The sequence below is a fragment of the Salmo trutta genome, chromosome 12 (assembly GCF_901001165.1).
Source record: "Salmo trutta chromosome 12, fSalTru1.1, whole genome shotgun sequence".
Lineage (NCBI taxonomy): Eukaryota > Metazoa > Chordata > Actinopteri > Salmoniformes > Salmonidae > Salmo > Salmo trutta.
Window position 1 is genome coordinate 92,384,426 of NC_042968.1, and position 25,730 is coordinate 92,410,155.

The 25,730-nt window shown below is 41.4% G+C and overlaps 1 protein-coding gene across 1 annotated transcript in view; it reads left to right on the top strand.

Moving 5' to 3' along the window:
* Positions 1-1,102: 1,102 nt before the first annotated feature.
* The window catches only part of scaf4a (SR-related CTD-associated factor 4a), a 36,812-nt gene continuing 12,184 nt past the window's right edge, over positions 1,103-25,730 (top strand). The window contains exons 1-11 of the mRNA XM_029766745.1: positions 1,103-1,272; positions 10,069-10,152; positions 16,242-16,286; positions 17,349-17,510; positions 17,731-17,872; positions 18,001-18,143; positions 18,253-18,960; positions 21,272-21,345; positions 21,433-21,508; positions 22,060-22,236; positions 23,905-23,987. Coding sequence (XP_029622605.1) covers positions 1,243-1,272; positions 10,069-10,152; positions 16,242-16,286; positions 17,349-17,510; positions 17,731-17,872; positions 18,001-18,143; positions 18,253-18,960; positions 21,272-21,345; positions 21,433-21,508; positions 22,060-22,236; positions 23,905-23,987 — 1,724 coding nt within the window. The 5' untranslated portion in view covers positions 1,103-1,242. The remainder of the gene's footprint in view (positions 1,273-10,068; positions 10,153-16,241; positions 16,287-17,348; positions 17,511-17,730; positions 17,873-18,000; positions 18,144-18,252; positions 18,961-21,271; positions 21,346-21,432; positions 21,509-22,059; positions 22,237-23,904; positions 23,988-25,730) is intronic.

Here is a 25,730-nt window from a genome sequence, read left to right on the forward strand (position 1 = left end):
AGCTGACTTGCCTAGTTAAATAAAGGTAATAATAATGAAATCTTATACTATGCACCAATTAAAACAATTTTACTCAGTTACAGTTCATATAAAGAAATCAGTCAATTTAAATAAATAAATTAGGCCCTAATCTATAGATTTCACATGACTGGGCAGGGGTGTAGCAGTGGTGGCATAGGCCCACCCACCTGGGAGCCAGGCTTACCCACTGGGGAGCCAGACCCAGCCAATCAGAATGAGTTTTTCCCCACAAAAAGGTTTTACTACAGACAAAAATACTCCTCCTCAGTTTCATCAGCTGTCCGGATAGCTGGTTTCAGACGATCCCGCAGGGGAAGAAGCTGGATGTGGAGGTTCTGGGCTGACGTGGTTACAGGTGGTCTGCGGTTGTGAGGCCGGTTGAATGTACTGCTAAATTCTCTAAAACCATGTTGGTATAGAAATTAACATTACATTCTCTGGCAACAGTTCAGGTGAATAAAACTTTGAGACATCTGTGGCATTGTTTTGTGTAACAAAACTGCACATTTTATTGTGGCCTTTTGTCCCCAGCACAAGGTGCACCTGTGTAATGATCATGCTGTTTAATCAGCTACTTGATATGCCACACCCGTCAGGTGGATGTATTATCTTGGCAAAGGAGAAATACTCACTTAACAGGGATGTCAACAAATTTGTGCACAACATTTGAGAGAAATAAGCTTTTTGTGCATATGGAAAATGTCTGGGATCTTTTATTTCAGGTCATGAAACTGACACTTTACATTTTGCGTTTTATATTTTTGTTCAGTGTATATATATCTTCAAAAACATTTCCAAAACATACATTTGACACAATTCAGATGAAATGAATACATTGTATACCTAGAAAATAAGAACATAACGGTACATTGTATTGATTCAAAAAAAAAAATCAACTGGGTCATGGTTAAATCTATATACAATATCGCCACCGTGTGGCCAAATATTATAACTACCCTCAATCCCATCTACGGGCCACAGATAAATCCATATACAATATCGCCATCGTGTGGCCAAATATTATAACTACCCTCAATCCCATCTACGGGCCACAGATAAATCCATATACAATACCCCCACCGTGTGGTCAAATGTTACAACTACTCCAAAACCGTTCTGCCTTGCTCCCATACCCTTCTGCAACTAGAGAGCGGACATGTTATCCCTGTCATAACGGATAGTTGGATACTTAGTGCAGGGATTTGCTGCTAAGGGAAAAACATGGACGCCGTAAACGCTTTCAACCATGAGGTGAGTTGTCCCGCAGAGCGTCGAGACTGTGTTTAATTTCGTCCGTTAATAAAAATGGGGACCGTCGTGTGTGTGTGTGGTGTTGTGGAGACGGGCGAGAAGGCCTGTTTATGGAGGCCTTAGCCTTAAACTAGCTAGCTACCTATCTGTGTATCAGTAACAGCTCTAAATCAGGATTATGTATTTTTTGTTGTTGAATACTTTCCCGTTAAAAGGTGTTTTTTTTTCTTTCTTCATTTTATGACTTGCTCGATATGTGAAAGTTTTTTTAAAACGAACGTTTACGTTAGCTATCATGCAGTATTGAAACGGCTACGTTGACTAGGTAGCTAACGTTAGCTTGCTAGCTAGTTAGTTATCGACATCCAACACGATAGTTTACAGCATGTTAACTTAGCAAGTAACTTGACTTCTGCTAGTTAGAACAAAATAACAGCTGCTGTCAAAGGTTTTTTTTAAAAATATATATATATTTTTTTTACATAACTAACGTTAGCTAGTTTAAATAGCTAACAATGATTCGGGTTGTGACTAGAGGGAGTACAGCTAACGTTACGACCTGGAATATAACTTTTTTTTCCCCCTGTAGCATGTTAGCAGCAGGTTAGGATAATTACGTGTCAGGTTAGGAGATTTTTAAGTTAAGATTATGAAATGATGTTAATAGAGGGGCTAGTTAAAAATATGTTATGTTATTAACATGCTACGAAAAGTCACTTCCGGTCGTAACTGTGTTCCCAGTTTACAAACCATGATTCGGTTAAGCTAGTTAGCCACATTGGCTAACACAGGAAACATTGAAGAACGCTTAGCTAGCTGTAATATCTCCAACAATAAGAGAGCCTAACGTTACTTCCAATGATATATATATATATATATATTTAATAAATGAAGCCCGAGGGGTGTGGTATATGGCCTATATACCACGGCTAAGGGCTTTTCTTTTGAACAACGCGCTGAGCGCCTGGATACAGTCCTTAGCCGTGGTATATTGGCCATATATATATATATATACCACAAACCACCCGAGGTGCCTTATTGCTATTATGAACTGGTTACCAACGTAATAAGAGTTAAAACACTGGTATATGGTCAGATATGCCGCGTCTTTCAGCCAATCAGCATCCAGTTCACTAAATGACCGACAGGGGGCGCTGTCCTGGAGGCACCGACCACCATTATGACAGTCAGCAACAGCCTCCATAGGAATGAATGGGAATCTACAGTAGTTGGTAGAGCATGGTGTTTGCAACGCCAGGGTTGTGGGTTCGATTCCCACGGGGGGCCAGCACAGAAAAAAAAATGTGTGAAATTGGATGAAATGTATGCATTCACTACTGTAAGTCGCTCTGGATAAGAGCGTCTGCTAAATGACTAAAATCTAAATCTAAAATGTTTCAAGAACAGACTCCATAGGAATGAATGGGAATCTACAGTATTTCAATATTAATGTTTCAAGAACAGACTCCATAGGAATGAATGGGAATCTACAGTATTTTAATGTTAATGTTTCAAGAACAAAAATACATTTAATTTAAATATTTATATAATGTAATGTTTCAAGAACAGCCTCCATAGGAATGAATGGGAATCTACAGTATTTCAATGTTAATGTTTCAAGAACAGCCTCCATAGGAATGAATGGGAATCTACAGTATTTCAATGTCATGTTTCAAGAACAAAAATACATTCCATTTAAATATTTATTTGTTGGGGTGGGGACTGCAATATAAGAACTCTATAAAAAACTTTTTTTTTTATTGAGAAATGACTGACTTCTATTCAAGTTCATACAATACTATATGTTGTTTAAAAAAACAAAAAGTATGTATTAGTGTCTGTACTGAAGAAAAAAAAACATTTATCTTCCAAATCCTGTAGCAGTTGAAATGCAACACAATGTTGATTATTTTTAATTAACTAGGCAAGTCAGTTAAGAACAAATTATTATTTACAATGACGGCCTACACCGGCCAAACCTGGACGACGACTGGGCCAATTGTGCGCCGTCCTATGGGACTCCCAATCACGGCCAGATATGATACAGCCTGGATTACTAGAATGTAAAGCTGGACATGCATAATCCCATAATAATGTTTTCAATATTGCCGACCAATTTTAAGATCAATTTTATGGAATAGTTATTTCCCCATAAAGTCAGTAAAAGTAAATGGCAATTGTCGTTCAATAATAATGAATCTAAAAAGTGGTTCACTGTAAAAACAGATTTATTTACTGGTCATGGCGATCCAATGCTGAATGCCCCGTATCATACTAAATATACAAGTAGATTTACCAAATCTACACAGAGAAAAGCCCCAAAACAAATAGCCTCTGTATCACGCTAAACCTGTATTATCTGAACGGACAGGGCAAGACTGTGCAATCTCCCCTTAAGAAACCAAATCAAATCTAACAGGTTCTCAAACAGGTACATATAAGCACAGGTACGTCCATTTTCTCGTATTTATCATACTGACTCCAAAGTTTGGTGCACAAGCCACATAACTAACTTCTATGGGCACTGATACGCGCACCTTCCTATTACGCACAACCAGAATGACAGAGAGACAGAACTCTTAATAACATAACCCAGGAAATATGAACAAAGGAAACGATACCCTATGTTAGTAATTGTTCCTTGATGCCCGGAGCTTGCAAAATAAACACTTTACATTCTTGATCACAAACATTTTTTTTTTTTTGGAGCTGCATATTTATTTATTATGGTTATCCTCTCTTTTTTCAAGTTGACGTCTGTGTTGTACCCGACCCTATAGCTGTACAGAAAATCCACCATTGGTTCACTAGCTCACCTGACCTCTGTTGATTGAAAGTTTGATAGTCCAATCAGAAGCGACAGCGATGTAACGGCCACTGTCTCTGGCTGTGTGGCGAGTACTCCTCGGACCCTGTGCCACAAAAAATGACTGACATAACGTTACAAAACCTGGCCAGATCATTTCAAGTCATCAGTCTCAAGTCAAAGTCGAGTCCCGAGTCTTGATGGTCCATATCAAGTCTCAAGTTATTTTATTTTCTGTCGAGTCTCAAGTCATCAAATTTGTGACTTGACTGGTTTTAAATGTCCAAATTTAAAATCAATATGCTGAAATACGTTGTGATATTTTGAAGACCAAAATACATAAAGTTACTCAATACACACATGCCACACTTGTGTTCAGATTACTTGGTATTTTGCTAAATTAGTACCTTTTATAAACGGCTGCTCACCAATATTTACCAAGTGGTCACTTGACTGGAATTGATTAGCTTGTTCTATTGTAATTAATAATAGATTGCGCAAATTAAAAATCGCCTTCTCAGAAAGATTTACACGGTTATCAAAACGTCACACCAGGGTACGTCTGCACGAAACACAGACCTTATTTTAAGCGTTTCTATAATCCGCTTTTGGGAAAAATGGTGGAAAAACAATTGGAACCAATTTCCTTGTTTGACCGCTAGGTTTTATGGGTATTATGGAGGTGTCATAATTGTCCCAGTTCCATTGATTTCAATTCAATATCAATGTGAGGGATTAATTGGCGCAAGCTATTAATTACAGTAGAACAAGCTAATAAATTCCAGTCGAGTGACCGGTCCCAAAAAAATGATTGGAACCATTTCCCTGTTTTGACAGCTAGGTTTTATGGGTATTATGTACTCTTTAACAGCGGCGACCGTTTTCTCTCTTCTAACAGACAAACCTCAATGAACTTGTGTATATTACATGTCAGCCATTTTATCAACGTACAGTATACTGTATCTCTGTGAGGAAATGATTTTGGTAGATTGCCAATACGGAGAAAAAGGAGTTGTTTCTAAATAGCAACATTGGGTTGGCTTTCATTTTAGTGATAACTTTACCCTGAAATCATGTGAGACAACACACGTTTATAGGAGGAGAACCCAATACGGGATCTGAAAATAACAGCTGCCTTTCTAAGTCCCACTACGGACTGGCGCATGTGACAAAAACACTGGTACTAAACCAAAGATATTGATCTTTTTTTTTAAGCAATCGATTTTGTGAGATCATGATGACTAAACTTTAATACTTAACCATCAATCTGAGGTAAAAAAAAAAAAGGATGTTTTTTCCTGTAATATTTGTGTGGAGAAAACATAATGTAGTAACACGTTCTGTCCACCATAGGGACATTATTCATAATGTCAAAATAATTTAGGTTGATAATAAATGAATCACACTCACAGATTTTTTACAACAATATCATTTGTCACTACTTTAACCACAGAGTTTTAAAATACTCCTAAACCACAATTTAACCAGACGCTCTGGACTAGAGCTTCCATAGTGACAGTGCAGCAAGCAGCCTGAACGTTTGGAGTCCCTAGCAGTAGGCTGGCTGCTAACATTAACTACATTTTATTGTCAATGCACAATATTTGTTCAACAGTTATGAAAGGATTATTATAAAATACATAAAAACAGCAGTTAAACTGGACACACACACACATATATATATAACAACATAATCTATGCTTATTAATTAATAACATCAACAATGGGGTTATCGTTTTTTTGTTAGCTAGTTAGCTAACTAGCGTATTACATGCGTTGCTATGGTTACGCAGTACCACAAGCTGTCAAGAGGACATTTTCTACACTGATCATTTCGATACTTTACATATGAATTGTCTTCCCATGTTACATTTACATTTTAGTCATTTAGCAGACGCTCTTATCCAGAGCGACTTACAGTAGTGAATGCATACATTTCATTAAAAAAATGTATTCCGTACTGGTCCCCCGTGGGAATCGAACCCACAACCCTGGCGTTGCAAACACCATGCTCTACCAACTGAGCCACACGGGACCACTTGAATTGGCAGTTTTTTTTAATGTGGGGATATTGTTTTTCCCTGATTCACTTCCCAAAAGGAGGAGTATGATAATGTTTATATATGTCATTGGATACTCCTTATAGTCCAAGGACCTTAATATGTTCTGTTTTAAAGGTGAATTGGCTCTGGAAGCCAAAACAGCCAAACGCTCCGTCTAAACATCAATCGTTTGTCAATTGTGGTACGGTTCTAGAAAAATAAATCCCTCTACTTTCATATCACACATTAAAATAATTTCACAAATGCAAAATACACACTTATGTACACTGTTTTAACAGGTTAACACAGTTGCACCCAAAAGTATTTTTCAGTGATAAACATTTTATCACGTTCAGTCCGTCTTCTGTTTATACCCCGGTGTTCGGAGACGCAGATAGCTAATTAACACAGGTAGTCCACTCTGTCTTCCGTCTGCTTTCCATAAACAATGAGCTGTAACATGGAGTTATGTCTGTGTGGAAACAATAACCCTATAAAATGTGTGTTGTCATTTAACCTTTTTTTGTTTTTTGAAAATAATTTCTCGCTGACTTTAAAGATGTGTTCGCTATATTTCCCAAACTGTACCTCAAGCGATTTGTGTTAAAAGCCAAGTGTAGTCAAAAATGTTTTTTATTTCCCCCCCCCCCTGTGTTTTTATAAAAAGATTTCCACACCGTGAGGTTGGAATAATACTGTGAAATTGTGAAAATGATAATGCCCTTTCAGTGTAAGAGCTGTTTTGAAAAGACTGCCTGACATTTCAGCCTGTTTTGTTGGGATGGAGTTTTGGCCTGTCTTGTGACATCACCAGGCGGTAAATTAGTTAATAGACCAATAAGAAAGAGAGTTTCAAACATCTCTGCCGAAAACATTTTCCCTCCCAACTCAGACCACTCCCAGAAAGTTCAAGAAAAATTTTTGCTTGAGAAATTGCTTTTTGCAAAGAAGCAATAGTGCATTCAGAAAGTGTTCAGACCCCTTCACTTTTCCCACATTTTGTTAAGTTAGTTTTATTCTAAAATGTATTAAATATTGTTTTCTCCTCAATCTAGACACGATACCCCATAATGACGAAAATACATTTTTGCAAAAAACACCGAAATACCTTATTTACATAAGTATTCAGACCCTTTGCTATGAGACTCAAAATTGAGCTCAGGTGCATCCTGTTTCCATTGATCATAATTGAGATGTTTCCACAACTTGATTGGAGTCCACCTGTGGTAAATTAAATAGACTGGACATGATTTGGAAAGGCACACACCTGTCTATATAAGGTCCCACTGTTGACAGTGCATGTCAGAGCAAAAACCAAGCCATGAGGTCGAAGGAAATGTCAGTAGAGCTCTGAGACAGGATTGTGTCGAGGCACAGATCTGGGAAAGGGTACCAACACATTTCTGCAGCATTGAAGGTCCCCAAGAACACAGTGGCCTCCATCATTCTTAAATGGAAGATGTTTGGAACAACCAAGACTCTTCCTAGAGCTGGCCGCCTGTCCAAATTGAGCAATCGGGGGAGAAAGGCCTTGGTCACAGAGGTGACCAAGAACCCGATGGTCACTCAGACAGAGCTCCGCAGTTCCTCTGTGGAGATGGGAGAACCTTCCAGAAGGACAACCATCTCTGCAGCACTCCATCAATCAGGCCTTTGTGGTAGGGTGGCCAGACAGAAGCCACTCCTCAGTAAAAGGCACATGACAGCCTGCTTGGAGTTTGCAAAAAGACACCTAAAGGACTCTGACCATGAGAAACAAGATTCTTTGGCCTGAATGCCAAGTTTCACATCTGGAGGAAACCTGGCACCATCCCTAAGGTGAAGCATGGTGGTGGCAGCATCATGCTGTGGGAATGTTTTTCAGCAGCAGGGACTGGGATGGAGTCAGGATCAAGGGAAAGATGAACAGAGCAAAGTACAGAGAGATCCTTGGGCAAAACCTGCTCAGGACCTCAGACTGGGGTGAAGGTTCACCTTCCAACAGGACAACGACCCTAAGCACACAGCCAAGACAATGCAGTAGTGGCTTCAGGACAAGTTTCTGAATGTCCTTGAGTGGCCCAGCCAGAGTCCGGACTTGAACCCGATCGAACATCTCTGGAGAGACCTGAAAATAGCTGTGCAGCGACGCTCCTCATCCAACCTGACAGAGCTTGAGAGGATCTACAGAGAAGAATGGGAGAAACTCCCCAAATACAGGTGTGCCAAGCTTGTAGCGTCAAACCCAAGAAGACTCTAGGCTGTAATCGCTGCCAAAGGTGCTTCAACAAAGTACGGCGTGAAGGGTCTGAATAATTATGTAAATGTGATATTTCAATTGTTTTATATTTAATACATTTGCAACAATTTCTAAAAACCAGTTTTTGCTCTGTCATTATGGGGTATTGTGTGTAGATTGATGAGGGAGGAAAAATATTTTAGAATAAGGCTGTAATGTAACAAAATGTAGAAAAAGTCCAATGGGACTGAATACTTGCCAAATGCGCATTTATTTTTTTATTTTAGTTTAAAAAATATATTTCACAGCAGCTTAGTACAATGATTAACTACACTATTCAGTGCCTGTTTTTCTCACTAACTGAAATTGAGTGAAGAGTGTAGAATTTTAGCAACCAAAAAATGACAGTTGATTTCCACTAGAAAACACAGTCAAAGAGTCAGAACAGCTTTCCAATTTAGACAGAAGTCGCACCAGCAGGAGAAATCGATAGACGGATATCACAGTCAATCACAACACTGGCAATAAGTAATAATGTCAAACACTAAAATTTCACTACTAGCTCCAGATATATTATGGACATTTTCTGAAATTACAATTCCACATTTTATTTAATTTTTTAAATGTTTGCATAACACCTTTTTTTAATTGTTACCCAGAAACTATTCGATATTGAGATTAAAAAAAAAACCCCGGCTACATTAGCCCTTTTTAATGTTTAGAGAAAGCGTCAGGGCTCTTATCAAAACTCCCCCAGTCAGAAGGGAGTCTTGTCAATAAGGAGCTAAATCAGTTAGCGTCTATGAGTGGGGTAAGCTAGCTGTAGCTTGCAATCTACCGTCAAAGATGGAACAATGAACCAGATATTTCACTGGATGTATAAATGTGAAGCATCCAGTTTGGCTTTTCCAGTCACTACCAAATATGGTAGTGAGAGGAAGCCCAGTGGTGGGCAGTGAGAGAAGATGAAAGGAGATGGATTTTGGCTGACATTCTGCAGTTTTTCATCGATGAACTACTTGATCTCAATACAGTGCACTGTTTTGTATAATTTGCCCTTTTGCAAAAGTTTTTACAAAATCGCGCTGTTTAGAAGGAGTGCAAAGGCTTCAGAGTAGGCGTTCCCTAACGCAAATATGCAGATGCATACTAGAACGCTCCAATAGGATATCGCTAGCGCGTGCTTGGCTCTGCCCACTATGACTCGTTTGATCCCATTGGAAACGACAAGCTGTGGTCTATCTTGGTTTAGTTATATAAAATAAAGTGGTAGCATGGACAGGCGTATGCCAGTTTTGTCGTAGACTGTTTTGAGAGAAATCATGGCTGTTCAACTAATTTGTGCGTCCTGGTATTTCTTATTCTTAATTCCTTTCTTTTTAATTTTTGGATTTGTGTGTATTGTTTTGTATCGTTAGGTATTACTGCACTGTTGGAGCTAGAAACACAAGCATTAGGTATTACTGCACTGTTGGAGCTAGAAACACAAGCATTAGGTATTACTGTACTGTTGGAGCTAGAAACACAAGCATATCGCTTCCCCTGCGATAACCTCTGCAAGATATGTGTACGTGACCAATAAGATTTGTTTTTGATTTGAGGTGTAGGAGTCACCTCGACGCGTACCGTTGACTATGTACAGACCCGCTGTACGACAGAGCTGCAGGAGTTGTGACCTGTTTTTTTTTTTTTTTGTTCGTCCTCTCTCTCTCGCGCTCTCTCTCTCTCAGCTGTTCTCCTTGATGGACATGAAGCCCCCAATATCTCGAGCCAAGATGATATCCATCACCAAGTCAGCCATCAAAGCTATGAAGGTAAGTTGTGTATGGTATGAGAGTAGTGGCGTTATAAAATCTGTGCTTTGTGGAGGTTAGAGAAGTCATGCTTTCGACAGGGACAGCGTGTGTGTGTGATAAAACCACTAAACCAGCCAGACACAGATTAAAGAGTTACTGTGAGATTCTGACAACTAAACCATTTCCCCGATTTCAATTCTAACTAGTGTTAAAGGTAAATCCATTTTGATTTCAATCACTTTTCGATAGAATCCATTTTGTTTTAAACAAAACTTTCCAAACATGTTTTCCCATGGAAGAAGTGGTCAGAAAGTGATGTTTTTGGACCTGAAGGCAGAAACATTCAGGAGATAAAAGGTGCTCAAAAGTTGATCCATTTTTGCATAACATGAGACAGCCATGTCTACATCACTGGAATACATAAAAGGGTTGAGTTTGATATCATTTAAAAAGCTTATAAACAGGGTTGTCAAACTATATCTTATTATTATTATTGTTAAAATGTTTTTGAATAACAATGAACCTTAGCCAACCTTAACAGTCTACCATAGTTCTCTAGAACAGCCTGACACCTGTTAGTTATTAGTTCCCTGATCCTGGTGCAGAATACCCAGGGTTTCTCCCTCCCCATATTAACTGATCCTGGTGCAGAATACCCAGGGTTTCTCCCTCCCCATATTAACTGATCCTGGTCCAGAATACCCAGGGTTTCTCCCTCCCCATATTAACTGATCCTGGTGCAGAATACCCAGGGATTCTCCCTCCCCATATTAACTGCTCCTGGTGCAGAATACCCAGGGTTTCTCCCTCCCCATATTAACTGATACCATTTAAGTAATACAAAATAAAATACAAGTGATGTAGTTAAATGTTTATGCTGCACCAGGTCTCTCTCAATTCCGAGATATCAGTATCAAGCCTGTCTGTCTGTCTAGACTTCATCACATCATCTTATATAAGTAGAGAGAGAGGAGAGAGAGGAGAGAGAGAGAGAGAGAGAGAGAGAGAGAGAGAGAGAGAGAGAGAGAGAGAGAGAGAGAGAGAGAGAGAGAGAGAGAGAGAGAGAGAGAGAGAGAGAGAGAGAGAGAGAGAGAGAGAGAGAGAGAGAGAGAGAGAGAGAGAGAGAGAGAGAGAGAGAGAGAGAGAGAGAGAGAGAGAGAGAGAGAGAGAGAGATCAGACTAAACTAAACCTACCTAATTCTGTTCTCCTCATTGTTGGAGGTGAGGTCATTGATGGGCATAGCAGCATAGATCAGCTCCTGGCTCCTCATTAAAGATACTGGTCGGTCACACACTGATTACATTGTCAATGGTGGTTATGATTAGCTTGGTGGAACCAAGCTTTCTATTTCACTTCAGATATCATCAAATTCCACCAGGCTAGGTTATACCCTGGACATTATATGGTGATCAGGCTGGTTCTACCAGGCTAGGTTATACCCTGGACATTATATGGTGATCAGGCTGGTTCCACCAGGCTAGGTTATACCCTGGACATTATATGGTGATCAGGCTGGTTCCACTAGGCTAGGTTATACCCTGGACATTATATGGTGATCAGGCTGGTTCCACTAGGCTAGGTTATACCCTGGACATTATATGGTGAACACTCCAGGTCATCTACAAGACCCTGCTAGGTAAAGTCCCCCCTTATCTCCGCTCACTGGTCACCATAGCAGCACCCACCTGCAGCACGCGCTCCAGCAGGTATATCTCTCTGGTCACCCCTAAAGCCAACTCCTCCTTTGGTCGTCTCTCCTTCCAGTTCTCAGCTGCCAATGACTGGAACGAACTACAAAAATCTCTAAAACTGGAAACACTTATCTCCCTCACTAGCTTTAAGCACCAGCTGTCAGAGCAGCTCACAGATCACTGCACCTGTACATAGCCCATCTTTAATTGAGCCCAAACTACTACCTTTTCCCCTACTGTATTTATTTATTTTGCTCTTTTGCACCATATTATTTATATTTTAACTTTTAACTTTCTTCAAACTACAAATCTACCATTCCAGTGTTTTTCTTGCCATACTTTATTTACTTTGCCACCATGGCATTTTTTTGCCTTTACCTCCATTATCTCACATCATTTGCTCACATTGTATATAGTCTTATTTTTTTCTACTGCATCATTGATTGTATGTTGTTTTACTCCATGTGTAACTCTGTGTTTTTGTATGTTGTCGAACTGCTTTGCTTTATCTTGGCCAGGTCGCAATTGTAAATGAGAACTTGTTCTCAACTTGCCTACCTGGTTAAATTATGGTGAAATAAATAAAAACACAGTGATCAGGCTGGTTCCACTAGGCTAGGTTAGTCATGTCTGCCTGTTCCAGTCATAGGAACGCTCACAGAGAGGTCATGTCTGCATGATGTTGATGAGGGTCCCCGTGCTGGTCTTGTCGATACTGCATGTTCAGCTGCAAACTGGACATCTCCAGAACTGCATCAGTCAGTCTTATGAGATGGTGTTGACTGGGAGGGCCTGTGACAGGGATATATAATAGACAGCCAAGTGGTCAATTTGAATTTTGTTCCAAAGAAAGGACAAAGATTTTTTGCTAATGATTCTACTAGTCGTATCTGCTTGGCCTACTAGTTTATCAAGCCGGTTATTTTTTATACAACTTTTCACATAACACATTACCTGTCGTTGTTGATGAAGCCGTCAGTGTCCTCAAGGCAGTAACTCGGGTCACTATCAAAGGCCTCGTGATGGCGTGTCTGTTACATAGGATGTCGAGGGAGACGGGCAACAACGGAGGAGGTGTCACAGGGGTACTTCTATCATAGGATGTCGAGGGAGACTGGCAGTGGCATTTTCATTCTGAGGTCTTGCTTGACAAGCTGTTAAAATAGCAAGTGAACAGTGAATGCAATTTATTTTTCTGAGGTCGTTAAACCATTGCAGTCACATTGCTGGACGTGTTATGATACACACTTTTGCTCCTTCTGGTAGATTCCAGTGTCCGTTCATGACGAGTCTGGCACCCAACTGTGAACTCTGTCTAACAGAAAAACAGGGTCGACGATTGTCATCAACCCTCAATTATAAACATAGCTCGAGAAATAAGGTAATCTCGTTTGGAAGTTAATTCTGTGCTTTATAGACTGACTGGCTCGAGATCGGATTCAGGCCAGTGATGCCGTTTACACTCTTTTTAAATTTTTGAAAATGTATTTAACCCTTTATTTAACTAGGCAAGTCAGTTAAGAACAAATTGTTATTTACAATGACGGCCTACCGGGAAACAGTGGGTTAACTGCCTTGTTCAGGGACAGAACGACAGATTTTTACCTTGTCAGCTCGGAGATTCGATCCAGAAACCTTTCGGTTACTGGTCCAATGTTTTAACTACTAGGCTTCCTGCCCCCCCCTCTTTCAATGGACACTATGCAACCAACTGGGACATGTTACACTATGTAACCAACTGGGACATGTTACACTATGTAACCAACTGGGACATGTTACACTATGTAACCAACTGGGACATGTTACACTATGCAACCAACTGGGACATGTTACACTATTTAACCAACTGGGACATGTTACACTATGCAAACAACTGGGACATGTTACACTATGCAAACAACTGGGACATGTTACACTATGCAACCAACTGGGACATGTTACACTATGCAACCAACTGGGACATGTTTTGCTACGGCCCTGGATTGGATTGGGTTTGTTGCTGCTAGTTAGTACACTGTTGTAGACATGAGTTAGCTGCTACCACCACAGCTGCATCCAATATTTATTTGTTCCCTAGGAGGGTAATGTGATTGTTTCGTCTAAATTACACTAACTTAGAGTGGCATGGAAATACGATGACATTGCTAAAGTAGGGAAATAATTAGTAGGAAACAACTTTGCCATTTATATGACTTTGTCAAATTTACTTTAGAGAGATTGCCATTAATGTTACTAGCAAAGTTCTTCTACAATATATAGCAATGCTAATGTTAGCTAGCTAAGATACAGTAGTCCCCTCAATCATAGTTAGCTAGCTAAGATACAGTAGTCCCCTCAGTCATAGTTAGCTAGCTAAGGTACAGTAGTCCCCTCAGTCATAGTTAGCTAGCTAAGGTACAGTAGTCCCCTCAGTCATAGTTAGCAGGCTAAGGTAGAGTAGTCCCCTCAGTCATAGTTAGCTAGCTAAGGTACAGTAGTCCCCTCAGTCATAGTTAGCTAGCTAAGGTACAGTAGTCCCCTCAGTCATAGTTAGTTAGCTAAGGTACAGTAGTCCCCTCAGTCATAGTTAGCTAGCTAAGGTACAGTAGTCCCCTCAGTCATAGTTAGCTAGCTAAGGTACAGTAGTCCCCTCAGTCATAGTTAGCAGGCTAAGGTACAGTAGTCCCCTCAGTCATAGTTAGCAGGCTAAGGTACAGTAGTCCCCTCAGTCATAGTTAGCTAGCTAAGGTACAGTAGTCCCCTCAGTCATAGTTAGCTAGCTAAGGTACAGTAGTCCCCTCAGTCATAGTTAGCAGGCTAAGGTAGAGTAGTCCCCTCAGTCATAGTTAGCTAGCTAAGGTACAGTAGTCCCCTCAGTCATAGTTAGCTAGCTAAGGTACAGTAGTCCCCTCAGTCATAGTTAGCTAGCTAAGGTACAGTAGTCCCCTCAGTCATAGTTAGCTAGCTAAGATACAGTAGTCCCCTCAGTCATAGTTAGCAGGCTAAGGTACAGTAGTCCCCTCAGTCATAGTTAGCTAGCTAAGGTACAGTAGTCCCCTCAGTCATAGTTAGCTAGCTAAGGTACAGTAGTCCCCTCAGTCATAGTTAGCTAGCTAAGATACAGTAGCCCCCTCAGTCATAGTTAGCAGGCTAAGGTCTAAAGTCAAAATGGCGTCATCACAATTATGTGCCTTCTTTTGAAATGTTATCGTGTTTCCAAGTCAAATCTGAGTTGTACTGAGGTAGGCTAATGTTAGCTAGCTAGCTAGTTGGTAGCTAGCTAGCTAACGTCAGCTATGCTAGTGACGATAACGATGATGATTAAATATACATAACCATCAATCTATAGTCTAGCTGCTCACCACCGCCGGGCACCAACCAAACTCCAACCACCTATTATACATTTTGTGGATTGGTGATTTTACATTTGTGAATACATTTGTCATGATCCCATCGTTTCACTGTGCCAGAACGCAGAATAACTGATGAATTTACGAACGCTCAACAACTGTTAAATATGTCCGGTGTTGGTAAACGTTGGCAAAAAAAAGCGTAATTAAATGAATTTACGAGTGTTGGTGACACACTGGTTCCAAACTCCATTTTAGACCAGACTGACTTTATGACCAAAATAATCCTATTTACACTTTGTAGTTAATTTTGACATTAGAATAAATGTTTCTGACTCATATCAATGCCACTTGCCATTTTTCAAAGTAATTAGTTGGTTTTTAGCAGCAGTCACTCTTTAAAGGTAAAAAAAAACAACAAAAAAAACGATTTGTTATTTAATTTTTTTTGTCAAGAAATGTATGAAATAGAAACCCAGTTTATAAGCTTTTTAAATGATATCAAACTCAAGCCTTTTATATTTTCCAGTGATGTAGACATGGCTGTCTCATGTTATGCAAAATGTTTCTGAATGTTTCTGCCTTCAGGTCCAAAAACGTCACTCTCTGACCACTTCTTCCATGGGAAAACGTATGATTTATTATTATTGTTTTAAACAAAAGGATGCAAAAAAAAAGTGATTTAAAATGGATTTACCCGTTAGTGCATTGACTGAACGTATCCAGGTAGGGTAGCATTAAATATATATTTTACCTTTATTTAACTAGGCAAGTCAGTTAAGAACAAATTCTTATTTTCAATGATGGCCTACTAGGGAACAGTGGATTTAATTGCCTTGTTCAGGAGGCAGAACGACAGATGTTCTACCTTGTCAGCTCGGGGATTCGATCTAGCAACCTTTCGGTTACAAGTCCAACGCTCTAACCACTAGGCTACCCTGCCGACCCAGCACACACACTTAGCATCCTTTTTAATGAAGCCTAGTCCTGCACTAGATAGCAGGCTAAATGGAGGATCTCCATTTTTGTCCTTGACTAGGCTTCCGTCTGTGTCTGTTACTAAATATCTCTTTTCTCCTCTTCCAGTTGTATAAACACGTGGTTCAGATTGTTGAGAAGTTCATTAAAAAGGTGAGGAGCCATATCTTCTACACTATATGCTATACTTTAGGGATAGTCAACTCTTATCCTTACTAGGTCCCTAATTACTGCTGCTTTTCTGTTCTACCTGGCAATTAATTGCACCCAGCTGGTGACCCAGGTCTAAATCAGTCCCAGATTTTTTTTTAAAAGGGGAAGAATTGAAGAAAGCAGTGGAACTGGCTTCGAGGTCCAGATTTGAATTAGACAGCTATACATTATCCACATCTCTAACTTCCTAGCATTGGGGGCTGTTTCTGGATATGGAGTGTTGATGTGCTGGATGTTACACTGAAGACTCACTTGTATATATCTACATGTCTATATATCTATATATCTACATGTCTATATATCTACATGTCTATATATCTACATGTCTATATATCTACATGTCTATATATCTACATGTCTATATATCTACATGTCTATATATCTACATGTCTATATATCTACATGTCTATATATCTACATGTCTATATATCTACATGTCTATATATCTACATGTCTATATATCTACATGTCTATATATCTACATGTCTATATATCTACATGTCTATATGTCTACATGTCTATATATCTATATATCTACATGTCTATATATCTACATGTCTATATATCTACATGTCTACATGTCTACATGTCTACATATCTACATGTCTACATATCTACATGTCTATATATCTCACGTTCTCTCTCTCTCTCTCTCTCTCTTTGTCTGGCTCTCTCTCTCGCTCTCTCTGTCTCTCTCTCGCTCTCTCTCTTTGTCTGTGTCTCGTCTCTTTGTCTCGCTCTCTCTCTCTTTGTCTGTCTGTCTGTGTCTCGTCTCTCTCTCTCTCTCTTTGACTGTCTCTCTCCTCTCTCTCTCCATTTCATTTTCAATTGACTCTCTTTCTGTCTGTCTGTCTGTCTGTCTGTCTGTCTGTCTGTCTGTCTGTCTGTCTGTCTGTCTGTCTGTCTGTCTGTCTGTCTGTCTGTCTGTCTGTCTGTCTGTCTGTGTCTCGTCTCTTTCTGTCTGTATCTCCCTCTCGCTCCTCCCTCTCTCGTCTCCCCCAGTGTAAGCCGGAGTACAAGGTGGCAGGTCTATATGTTGTGGACTCCATCGTCCGACAGTCTCGTCATCAGTTTGGCGTGGACAAGGACGTGTTCGGGCCACGGTTCACCAAGAACATCACGGGAACGTTTGAGAACCTCTGTCTCTGTCCCACTGAAGAACGGGTGAGACCATGCTGACGGTGGAAATGATGATGATGGTGGTGGTGGTGGAAGTTATGATGGATACTTGAGGACGCTGTACTTTCTCAAACAAATCTCTCCTTTCTCTCTCTCTCCTCTCTCTCCTCATTTCTCTCTCTCTCTCACTATCCTCCCCTCTCTCCCTCTCTTGCTCCTCATTTCTTTCTCCCTCTCTCTCCCTCTTTCTCCCTCCCATCTGTAGAGTAAGATAGTGCGTGTGTTGAATCTGTGGCAGAAGAATGGTGTGTTTAAGATGGAGATCATCCAGCCTCTTCTAGATATGGCTACATCTGGTTCCAGCAGTGCTGCAGGTGCAGACACCGAGATGGACGACCCAGACCCAGGTATTACTGTCTGTCTGTCTCCGTTAGCCCAGACCCAGGTATTAAGGATGTCTGTCTGTTAACCCAGACCCAGGTATTACGTCCCTCCGTCCATCCGTGACTCATTCTCTTGTACTTCTGTCCTCCAGGTTTCCCCTCATCCCCGTCACCAGTTAAAGGTCCGGTCACCTCAGTAACGGAAAACACTGTTGTGGCGCCTGTCCCTCAGCTTCAGAATTCTGACGCATTCGCCGCTGTCGCTCAGCTCTTCCAGTCTTCAAAGGGACAACAGGTGTGTGTGTGTGTCTGTGCATATTTTTCCCTCAACAATTATTTTTGTTGCTAGTCCTATCTTCAGGCATCCCCAGTGTCCTAACTCAACTCTCTCTCTCTCTCTGCAGCTTCATCAAATGCTCCAGAACTTCCAACAAAATCCGTTAAAGCCTCAGACTCATCCCTTCCCGCCCCAGACCCACAGCCACCCCCATGTTCAACCCCATCCCCAGGCTCAGCCCCATCCCCAGGCTCAGCCCCATCCCCAGGCTCAGCCCCATCCCCAGGCTCAGCCCCATCCCCAGGCTCAGCCCCATCCCCAGGCTCAGCCCCATCCCCAGGCTCAGCCCCATCCCCAGCCCCATCCCCATCCCCAGGCTCAGCCCCATCCCCAGGCTCAGCCCCATCCCCAGGCTCAGCCCCATCTCCAGGCTCAGCCCCATCCCCAGGCTCAGCCCCATCCCCAGGCTCAGCCCCATCCCCAGGCTCAGCCCCATCCCCAGGCTCAGCCCCATCCCCAGGCTCAGCCCCATCCCCAGGCTCAGCCCCATCCCCAGGCTCAGCCCCATCCCCAGGCTCAGCCCCATTTCCAGGCTCAGCCCCATTTCCAGGCTCAGCCCCATCTCCAGGCTCAACCACAGCCTCCAGCCAACCTCCACCACCTCCACTCCCAGCCCCATCCCCAGGCTCAACCCCAGCCTCCAGCCAACCTCCACCACCTCCACTCCCAGCCCCATCTCCAGCCCCTCACCCCCGCCCCAGGTACGGCCGCTCAGCGACTCCCCCTCCCCTCCAGCGAGCCCACCAAGCAGAAAACGGCATTTGACAAGGTGGCTGTGAGTTCTTCTTCTTATTATCGACCTGTGACCGCAGAGTGGGGTTTCCCTCCTTGTCCCACAGGGGTGTTAGTGACTGGGTAAAGGTGATTCAGAATAGTTTTTGTTTTGTTGTTTGATAGTGTTTCAAAATTATCGTTGTTATGGGCAATGTCTTGTCTCTAGTAAAGGTACCCAGGGATATGTTGAATAATACAACGACCTAACCTAGATATAGATTTTAATGAGAATAACCAAACTATTTATTTAACCAGGGCAGTCATTTAGAACGCATTCTCGTTGACAGTAAGACCTGACCAACACGAGAGAAAGACACCTGCAGCAAAGCAAGACATTTCTGAAAATCTCAACACATTCAGTGCCTTCGGGAAAGTATTCAGACCCCTTGACTTTTTCTTCATTTTGTTACGTTACAGCCTTGTTCTACAATGGAATCAATCTACACACAATACCCAATAATGACAAAGCGAAAACTGGTTTTTAGACATTTTTGCAAATGTGTTAAAAAAAAAAAAAAAACTGAAATACCTTATTTACATAAGTATTCAGACCCTTTGCTATGAGACTCTAAATTGACTTCAGGTGCATCCTGTTTCCATTGATCATCATTGAGATGTTTCTACAACTTCATTGGAGTACACCTGTGGTAAATTCAATAGACTGGACATGATGTGGAAAGGCACATACCTGTCTACATAAGGTCCCACAGTTGACAGTGCATGTCAGAGCAAAAAGCAAGCCATGAGGTCAAAGGAATTGTCCGTAGAGCTCTGAGACAGGATTGAGTCGAGGCACAGATGTCTGCGGCATTGAAGGTCCCCAAGAACACAGTGGCCTCCATCATTCTTAAATGGAAGAAGTTTGGAACCACCAAGACTCTTCCTAGAGCTGGCCGCCCGGCCAAACTGAGAAATCGGGGGAGAAGGGCCTCAGTCAGGGAGGTGACCAAGAACCCGATGGTCACTCTGACAGAGCTCCAGAGTTCCTCTGTGGAGATGGGAGAACCTTCCAGAAAGACAACCATCTCTGCAGCACTCCACCAATCAGGCCTTTATGGTAGATTGGTCAGACTGAAGCCACTCCTCAGTAAAAGGCACATGACAGCCCGCTTGGAGTTTGCCAAAAGGCACCTAAAGACTCTCAGACCACGAGAAACAAGATGCTCTGGTCTGATGAAACCAAGATGGGAATGTGATGAAAGAAATAAAAGCTCAAATAAATCATTCTCTTTGCTATTATTCTGACATTTCACGTTCTTAAAATCAAGTTGTGATCCTAACTGACCTAAGACAGGGATTTTTTACTAGGATTAAATGTCAGGAATTGTGAAAAACTGAGTTTTTAAATGTATTTGGCTAAGGTGTATGTAAACTTCCGACTTCAACTGTTGCTTACCCAACGTTTATTGACTTGATTATTCCCGTCATTCTTAGCTTAGCTAAATGGTATAGTGGTTGTGTTTTTTCTCAATGGACATTCGGGTGCTTTCATAAATTCGCTCTGGCTATATACTCCGATTTCAGAGCACTCTCGTCTGTGTGTACCAGAGCACAGAATAATGAATTTACGAGTGCTCTACACCCGTTGAATATGGCCGGTGTCAGTAAACGTCTCTGCAAAAAAAAATAAAGGATTTAAATTGTTGCCAGCAGCATAGTTACAGTCACCAACGCTCTGGATAACATAACAACAGCCTAACCAGCTTTGCTGGGGTGAGTAAAATGGTTTGAATGGTCTCATTTGTGTCTGGAAGTAGCTAGCAAGCTAGTCAACGTTAGCTTGGGTTCTTGACTGCCAGAACGCTCAAATCAACCCTACCTCCTCGACACCCGAACGTCCAGTGTGAGCTCCTAGGAGAGCGAAAACGGTCTAAATTTACAAACGGACAATCTGACAATGCTCTGCACACTCTGGCACTCCACATTTTGAATTTAAGAACACACCCGAAGTCGTAAAATGTCTTAACTAGTCATTTCTTATGCTAACTAGCTAGCAAGAGTTTGCCTAGCAACAGCATCAACTTCCTGTAGACAGGCGAAGAGCTGGTACCGCTCAACTGAAAGGATACTGTTAGTTTACAGTGTACTAAAATGAACTAATATTATGTAGTGTATAAACTCGTTAAGTATGTAGTATACAGTATGTTAGTACAGGTATTCCAATACAGCTATTGACAACAGACAGGCTTGGAAATGGAAAACAATGTGTGCGAGTTGAACCTTGTCTCCTCTCCTTTGTCTCCTCTCCTTTGTCTCCTCTCCTTTGTCTCCTCTCCGTTGTCTCCTCTCCTTGTCTCCTCTCCTTTGTCTAGACGCTGTTGGACCGTTTTGACTATGACGATGAGCCTGAGGGTGCCGACGAATCGAAGAAGGACCAGACATCTTTGTAAGACCCTTCCCCCCTTATACAATGAGTGTGTGTGTGTGTTGTGCGTCTGTATGTTAACTGTGTGTATTTGTTTCATTCTGACAGTACCCAGCAGCCTCCAGGTTTCCCCCAGCACTTTCAACAACACATGATGGGCATGATCCAGGACCTCACACACCAGGTAATAAACACGGACCCCACACACCAGGTAATAAACACGGACCCCACACACCAGGTAATAAACACGGACCCCACATACCAGGTAATAAACACGGACCCCACACACCAGGTAATAAACACGGACCCCACACACCAGGTAATAAACACGGACCCCACATACCAGGTAATAAACACGGACCCCACATACCAGGTAATAAACACGGACCCCACACACCAGGTAATAAACACGGACCCCACACACCAGGTAATAAACACGGACCAGGACCCCACACACCAGGTAATAAACACGGACCAGGACCCCACACACCAGGTAATAAACACGGACCAGGACCCCACACACCAGGTAATAAACACGGACCCCACACACCAGGTAATAAACACGGACCAGGACCCCACACACCAGGTAATAAACACGGACCCCACACACCAGGTAATAAACTGCTCTCGCTCACTATTTGTGTCTCTTCTCTCCGTCTCTCCTTTCTCTCTCTCTCTCTCAGAACACACACACAGTATTAAAACAAAACTCCCCATCTTTCTCCCTCCATCCAGATATCTCTCCCTCCTAACGGCCAGCTCCAGGGCTATGGTTTGCTGCCGGGCCAGGCCTACCCAGGAATGGTGGGTCCTCCAGGCCAGCCCCTCCCTGGTACAGGACCTCCAGGCTTCCCTGGGGGATACCCTCCAAACAAGGACGCCTTCGGCCAACACGTGGGCCAGCAAGAACAGGTGAGATTAGTACATTAATAGATTTGAATTAGGTTCGGTCGATTTTTATTAGGCATGAATGGTTAAAAACATTGTCGTGTCTTTGGCATCATTAAACTGAAGACTGTTGTTTTATCAAATAAATTCTCTGTAATTATTATTACGTGATTAAACTAATCATGTAAATGTAATTAACTAGGAAGTCGGGGCACCAAGAAAAATCTTCAGATTACTAAATTATAATTTTCCTAATATAACTCTTCAGATATTTTAATATCTGATCAATTAGTCTTCTAATTAATGAATTATTCTTTACCTCACGTTTAGTCTCATTCCAAACGTCGTAAATTGTTGGTTATCTGCACGAACCCAGTCTTCACTATGAATCATCCAGACATCAGTTGGCTAAATCATTTTATTTACTAACTAAATAATCACAGAAATGCATAAACAAACAAACAGTAGATATGGTTACAAGGAAATGATAGGGGAGGTTCCCTAGTGGGCTAAGCCGATATGACGGCTTGGTGGACAAAGGGAAGTGGGTGGGGACTGAAAAGGGCGGGACAGACTTAGTCACTACACAGTTGATAATTATATTAATTGAAATGCTAATCTCTTGCATATGAACGCTCACTCATTCGGGAATAATTGCAATCAATATATATATTTACGATCAGTGTGTCGTCGTGATTTCTGTTGGAATCGTCCGTCCTTCTGTTGGAAAATTCATCCGAGTGTCTCTCTGCTTCCCTGAGGTCTTTCGTGGTTAGAATGGATACTTTCAGAGTACGTAAGTATGTTCTTATAGAATAGATGTCTCAGGCGGTTGTCGGTCTTCTCATTTCAGGTTGACATAATTTCTAGCTGCAGACTAGTAATTAGTATCTAAGATTTGCTCTTATTCTGTCGGGATCGATAGTCTCAGAGTTTAACCATTTCCACCCGTGTAGGCTATGCTCCATGTGGTATGGTTAGGAATTCAACAACCATTACAACCTTCGTTTAGACTGAGGTTTTTGTGGTCTTAACTCAACCTGTACCTCCTCAGTGTCCATCGAGGTACGTGTGGTCTGAAGAGGATTTCTTCAGGTGGGGGTTTTATTTGTAACAGTAGGAAAGGACTGTCCCATGAGCCAGGTCATGTTTATGCTCACGGGGGCGGGCCAATGACTTAGTTAAACTTTTAAAGGTAATACAATTATCTTTCATTAAAGGTTTAACATCACCTTACATCATTTTACAAATAGTTTCATCTTTACTCATTTAATTTCATACAATAATTAGACGCAAATCTCATAACTGAGCCACCTGTATAAACAGAGTTATGGTAATGTGGCTGTATTGTCTTTCATGAGGTCACAAACATGAAACAAAACGGACCGGGTCGTAGCTGGCTCCTCCACCGACCGTTTACACTTTGTTCTACTGTGACTTTAACTAGGCAAGTCAGCTAAGAACAAATTCTTATTTACAATGACGGCCTACCGGGAAACAGTGGGTTAACTGCCTTGTTCAGGGGGCAGAACGAGAGATTTTTACCTTGTCAGCTCGGGGATTCGATCTAGCAACCTTTCGGTTACTAGTCCAACGCTCTAACCACTAGGCTACCCTGCCGCCCCAAAATGGTCATAGGATTTGGAATATTCAAATTTTGATGTTGTAAATGTTATGGTTTCTGCTTGTCAGGATATGAATATGGACCTTGACCCCCCATCCATGAAGGATGGACGACACCGACCAGATGGCAGGAAGTCACCATCAGGATCTAGGTGAGTGCTGGTCAGGTGGTCAGTCCCTATTGTTTAACGGCTAAAGACAGTGTTCAAATGGCCAGTTCCTATCAGGGCCTGAAATTTAACTTTTTGGTTAATTAAGCAGCCAAAATATATTTCGCCATTTAAAAAATAATAATAAAGTAAGCAATTCATTCTGATGTTTCTAAAAACAAGAAATCTATTACTAATAAGAAGTAATATGGTATATTGCTCATTGAGTCTTTTAACCAATGTATGTTAAAATAAATCATTTAGATACAATAGTGAAAACAAATTCTTACAACTGAACATCAAGAATCAACAGTGTCCTGCCCTGCCACAAAGTTTTTTTCTACTGCATCATTGATTGTATGTTGTTTTACTCCATGTGTAACTCTGTGTTTTTGTATGTTGTCGAACTGCTTTGCTTTATCTTGGCCAGGTCGCAATTGTAAATGAGAACTTGTTCTCAACTTGCCTACCTGGTTAAATAAAGGTGAAATAAAATAAATAAATAAATAAAAAAGTGCTGAGTTATTATGGTATATTTTAGCAATAAGGCCAATATACCACGACTAAGGTCTGTTCTTAGGCACGACGTGTCACGGATGAAATGTAGAAGCAAAACAAATAAATGTAGGAGAACAATTTTAAGAAATTGAGTGTATGTTTTTATATATTTTTTATTTTTTTAATGATAAGAAATGACCTGAAAGTGAATGAATGAATTGTTTTTGGAGCGTTCCATACGTCGCTGCCCCTTTAAGGGGCGGGCCGTTACCGTGGTAACTGGGCACTCGCAGACGCATGTTGATGAGAAGAGAATCTCCGGTCTCTTGCAGCAGTCGCAGAAAACTTAACCTCTTACATCTAGGGGGCAGTAATTTCACGGCTGGATAAAAAACGTACCCGATTTAATCTGATTATTAGTCCTGCCCAGAAACTGGAATATGCATATAATTATTAGCTTTGGAGAGAAAACACTCCAAAGTTTCTGAAACTGTTTGAATGGTGTCTGTGAGTATAACAGAACTCCTATGGCAGGCAAAAACCTGAGATGCTTCTGTTCAGGAAGTACCCTGTCTGAACATTTCTTGCCCTTCTTGATTATCTCTATCGTTTACAAAGGATCTCTGCTCTTACGTGACACTTCTCACGTCAACAATGGAGTCTCACAGCCCGGGAAAAACAGGAATGATGTAATTCAAAGCCCTGGCTGAAGCACACGAGAGCAAATGCTGAGTGGTCAGTCAATGGACTAAGCCTTAGGCGCGTGACACGCCCCGCCCCCGGCTTTCGGTTTTTTCCTCAGTTTACAGACAGGCAGATTCCCGGTCGGAATATTATCGCTTCTCTACGAGATAAATTGCATAAATATTGGTTTTAAACAGCGGTTGACATGCTTCGAAGTACGGTAATGGAATATTTAGAAATTTTTTGTCATATTTTGCGTCATGCTCGTGGCCGAGATTTAGCGTTGGGATAGTGTCTAGAACGCACGAACAAAACGTCGCTGTTTGGATATAACGATGGATTATTTGGGACCAAACCTACATTTGTTATTGAAGTAGAAGTCCTGGCAGTGTATTCTGATGAAGAACAAGCAAGGTAAGAACATTTTTCTTATAGGAAATGTGATTTTGGTGAAGGCTAAACTTGCAGGGTGTCTAAATAGCTAGCCCTGTAACGCCGGGCTATGTACTTACATTATTGCAAAATGTGCTTCATCCGAAAAGCTATTTTAAAATCGGACATATC